Source organism: Chelonoidis abingdonii, chromosome 2 (assembly GCF_003597395.2).
Source record: "Chelonoidis abingdonii isolate Lonesome George chromosome 2, CheloAbing_2.0, whole genome shotgun sequence".
NCBI lineage: Eukaryota > Metazoa > Chordata > Testudines > Testudinidae > Chelonoidis > Chelonoidis abingdonii.
The window spans coordinates 192,770,563-192,774,836 of record NC_133770.1 but is presented as its reverse complement, the minus strand read 5'-3'; the positions used below and the strand labels follow the sequence as shown (position 1 = coordinate 192,774,836).

Here is a 4,274-nt window from a genome sequence, read left to right as displayed (position 1 = left end):
TTGTCTTTTATTCTTTTCTGTTTTCTCCCCCTCCTGTTAGGGTGAATGTTCTCAGAAGTGCTACGACATCTTTGTGTTGGAGACGGTTTGCGTTGCTTGGTTTTCCTTTGAGTTCCTCCTGCGCTCCATTCAGGCAGAAAGCAAGTGCGCCTTCCTAAAGACCCCCCTCAACATCATCGACATCTTGGCCATCTTGCCTTTCTACATCTCTCTGATAGTGGATATGGTCTCTGCCAAAAACAGCAACAGGAAGCCCGGCAGTGGAGCAGGAAACAAGTACTTTGAGCGAGTGGGCCTGGTTCTACGCTTCTTGCGGGCTCTCCGCATCCTGTATGTCATGAGGCTGGCACGGCATTCACTGGGACTGCAGACACTAGGGCTCACTGTGCGCCGCTGCACCAAGGAATTTGGACTCCTCCTCCTCTTCCTTTGTGTTGCCATGGCGCTCTTTTCTCCACTGGTTTATTTGGCAGAGAGCGAACTGGGAGCCAAGCAAGAATTCACTAGCATTCCCACCAGCTATTGGTGGGCTGTAATCTCCATGACAACTGTAGGCTATGGAGACATGGTACCTCGGAGCATCCCGGGACAGGTAGTAGCCCTGAGCAGTATCTTGAGTGGTATTTTGCTGATGGCTTTTCCAGTCACTTCCATCTTTCACACTTTTTCCCGCTCCTACACAGAGCTAAAGGAACAGCAGCAGCGAGCTGCAAGCAGACAGTTGCACCAGCTAGAGGAAACCACCAGATCCCCAAATGGTGACAGTTCTCAGGGACTGGGTACCTCCTCCCCACTAGACACAGCTGGGGCGTGGCATCAGCCAGCAGTGAACCAGGAAGACAAGAGGAAGTGTTGACTGCAAACAACTGAAAGATTTAGCCAGCAGCACTGAACTAGCAAACGAGAGAGTTCCAGATCTGAAACAAAACCCTATGGAACGAACATAAATCGGTATACAGTGAGACCTGTCCAAGAGACTGTCCTTCTTGAGTAACTTTTAGTCTCTCTAAAAACAACGTGGAGTACCGTTCTGCTCCCTCTGTCATAGAAGGCCGCTTTCATTAAGCAACTGATTTTGTGCAGCCCCCAAGGAGCAGTTGCTTAAGTCAGGTTTCTACTCTGTCTGCTAACAAGAAAAAATAAATTTGGAGAGAGAATTCATCCTAAGGGTCCATTGCTGGGGGAAATAAGGGTGCCATAAGCTTCCTGGTAGCCCTACTCTGTGCTGAGAATGTCCCAAAACCCTTATTCCCTATGCACAATGGATTCAATCTATGTGGCACCACCATGGGGTGTACATCTCCAAATGTAAAGGGGAAAGTTGAAAGATGGGGGAGAGAGGCCTGCCTTGGCCAGCAGAAGGGCAGATTTATCCCTATTCCCTAGTCTTTTAATAAATAGTGATAATTTATTTTATTAAATTGGGAACCATAATCTGGGCTGCCTGCTGACAGGTCTGCCTTGTGCTCTTTATGCATTATTTAGTAAACATGCATATCTACAATAGTAGGCTTTGCACCTGAGCCCTGATGACAGAACTATACATGGACAACCTTGTTAATGATACTAATGTCAACTTGTTTTCCTTTGCTCACATTTGCATATGGCTTAAAAAATGTGTTCCTCTGTTAGCTGCCTCCTTCCTGTGTTTTAAAGACTGTTTAACATTTAAGCAAAAATTAAAAGCATCTGCCCAGTAGGGTGGGGTAGCCTTATGGTAAGGCAGGATGGGAATAGTTGCAGAGACTTATGGCTGTAGTTTTCTGCAGTTGTACTTTGAAGACTGCAGCTCTATACAAAGGGCTTGATCCAAACCCATTAAGGCAATGGGAGACTTTCCATGGACTTTGGGGATCAAGCCCCAAAGCAGCAGCAGCTCACCTGTTAGGGAATAATCTTGGGAAGAGATGATATTTTTAGACCCAGGTTACAACTGTCCATCCCTCCCTTCCCCCTAGTTTTCATTCCAAAAGATCACTGCATTTAAACAAAAAGTCTGTGCCACAAAAACTCAACCATTTTTTGTTTACTGAATCAAAATTTTCATATCATGAGCATCTGTGAGCTCTCTGCCCCATGCTGCTAGTTCAGTTCAGCATGTAGCGTACAGCTGGATAGATTCCTAATACTGGGTATCATTTAAGAAAAACAACATTGACAGGCACCTCATTCTTTACTGATGTAGGAACATTGCACTGCCCTTTTCTGTTCCACCCCAGCTGTCAGGAAATGAACAAATATTCATATATTACAGATGGGTTTTTTCCCCCAATGGAGACAAGAATAACCTTCCACTAGAAGATGACTGTAGTAAGCCATTCCTCAAAGGAATGGACTGAAAGACATAAGGTTGTTTTATTTTAATAAAAACTGGAAGTTTTGTTCCTGTATTGTTGCATTGGCTTTTCTTTTCCTTTTGAGACAGTGCCATGTGCTCCAGTGTCCCCACAGCTGACATTAGCCATTTGCTCTTCCTGGCCTGTGTTAAACATTGCCCATGATCAGAACAACTGGTCAAGGAATTTGAAAAATCTGTTTAATTTAAAAAACAAGATGAAAAGCTGAGCTGGCAGACACCATTGCACCCACTTCCATTCTCACATAGGTGCCAGCTCTGGGTCTGAGGTTGAGATGGGAGGGGCACCTACCACTCCCATTGACTCCAAGGAGAATTGTGGTCTCTCAGTCCCACCCAGGAGTGAGCCCTTCTAAAAGGGCCTTCTGGACATATAGCACAGTAACATCATCTGGGGAGACTTTCCCTTGCCCCTGCTGAACCTCACATCCAAGCTGTAGAAATAGCATCCCCTCAGTGTGGGATCCACAGAAATACCACGCTGGGTTTTTTTCCTATGTGTTTAGCTTCACCAAGATTAGCCCCATGCCTCCAAACAATTTTGGGGTTCTAGGGAGAGGTGAAAGTGAATAACAGATTAAAAGCTATGTACTGCCTCTTCTTACAAGAAAAGGAGGAGAAAAAAAGATTGACCTGCCCCTCTATGAGCCACTTCCAGGCCTGCCAACTGCTGCCAGCATCTTCACAGCATGGGTCTTTTTGAGTTATTAAGAAAACTATTGGCCAGTAGTGAAGCAGCCACCACACAAACCTTATGGTTTCTGCCCAGAGCTCAGGTCTCTCTCTGAGTACTGCCTTGCAGAGGAGAATTAGAATGAAGCGTCATACTGCTGGAGAATTGCCACGTACTGCTACAATTTGATATTTTAAACTGGAGGAGGATTTTCCTGTGTTAAGTCTATTAAGACTCGTCTTCAAGGCCCAGCATACTAGCCTGCTAAATGTAAAATCAAGCTGTACTGTATGGTAATACATGCAGTATGGAGGCAATGAAGAATGTGGCAAAGTATTCTTGTCCCCAAACTTAAAATTAAAGCAGCTCACAGATTCTCCAGCTGAACTCAATAGACAATCATTTCATAGTATTTACTTTGTTTCATGAACACCATATGCTGTTTATACATATAGTCTAAATACTGAACACAGTGATCACACAAACCTTAAGGGCTAGTTTACACTGGGTTTGTAGCTGTCTCTTGAGACGATGAAGGTTATCACTGTATCTGTTGAAGTCCATGACTTTAGGAGCATTAGATTCTTTCTAAAAAAGAGAGCACATCATGTTTTTCCTGACCTAATGAAAACAAACCTTAGCTCTTTAGCAAATAGGCAGTAGTGAACTCCCCTTATGGATCAACAACTTAGAAACCTATATTAACTAGGATATGGTTTTAGCAGTTTCTAATGACCCCATCACCATAGTACCTAGCAGCCAGGTGACAGGTATTTAAGGACACTGCAATGCTAAGATCAACGATAATGTAGAAAAAGAATGACTTTGCATGTCTAGCACCTTTCAGCTTAAGGTCATAAAAGTATTGTTGTTGAGCTATATTAATTATTATGTATTGGCTGATCACAGCCAGTATCATATAGTTTCAAAAGCCATGTAATTAAATTACAATGTGCACACAGTTTTTTGACTAATAAATCAACAACTTTAAAGACATATTACTCCTGTTACATGAAGCATGGCTTTTAATAAAGGTTCCGTTTGCATATTGAGCTGACAAACCAGGAAGGTATAAAGCAGGAACCCTTTAAACAAATTATTTTGGAAGCCTTATCAAGTTCTGTTGCACTGAATGTCAGACAGACTGCACCAATATGAGAATGGTTTTTATTCAGCAATAGGTCTGGTCACTGCTTAGGCTTATTACATTGGATCAAGTGCTTTGGGAGCATTTTCACATACAGA

At 43.3% G+C, this 4,274-nt stretch overlaps 1 protein-coding gene across 1 annotated transcript in view; it reads left to right on the top strand.

Annotated features, from left to right (window-relative positions):
• Positions 1 to 2,388, top strand: part of LOC116837091 (voltage-gated potassium channel regulatory subunit KCNG2-like) — a 2,832-nt gene extending 444 nt beyond the window's left edge. The window contains exon 2 of the mRNA XM_032801247.1: positions 41 to 2,388. Within this exon, the coding sequence (XP_032657138.1) occupies positions 41 to 856 (816 nt within the window). The 3' untranslated portion in view covers positions 857 to 2,388. The remainder of the gene's footprint in view (positions 1 to 40) is intronic.
• The last annotated feature ends 1,886 nt before the right edge of the window (positions 2,389 to 4,274 follow it).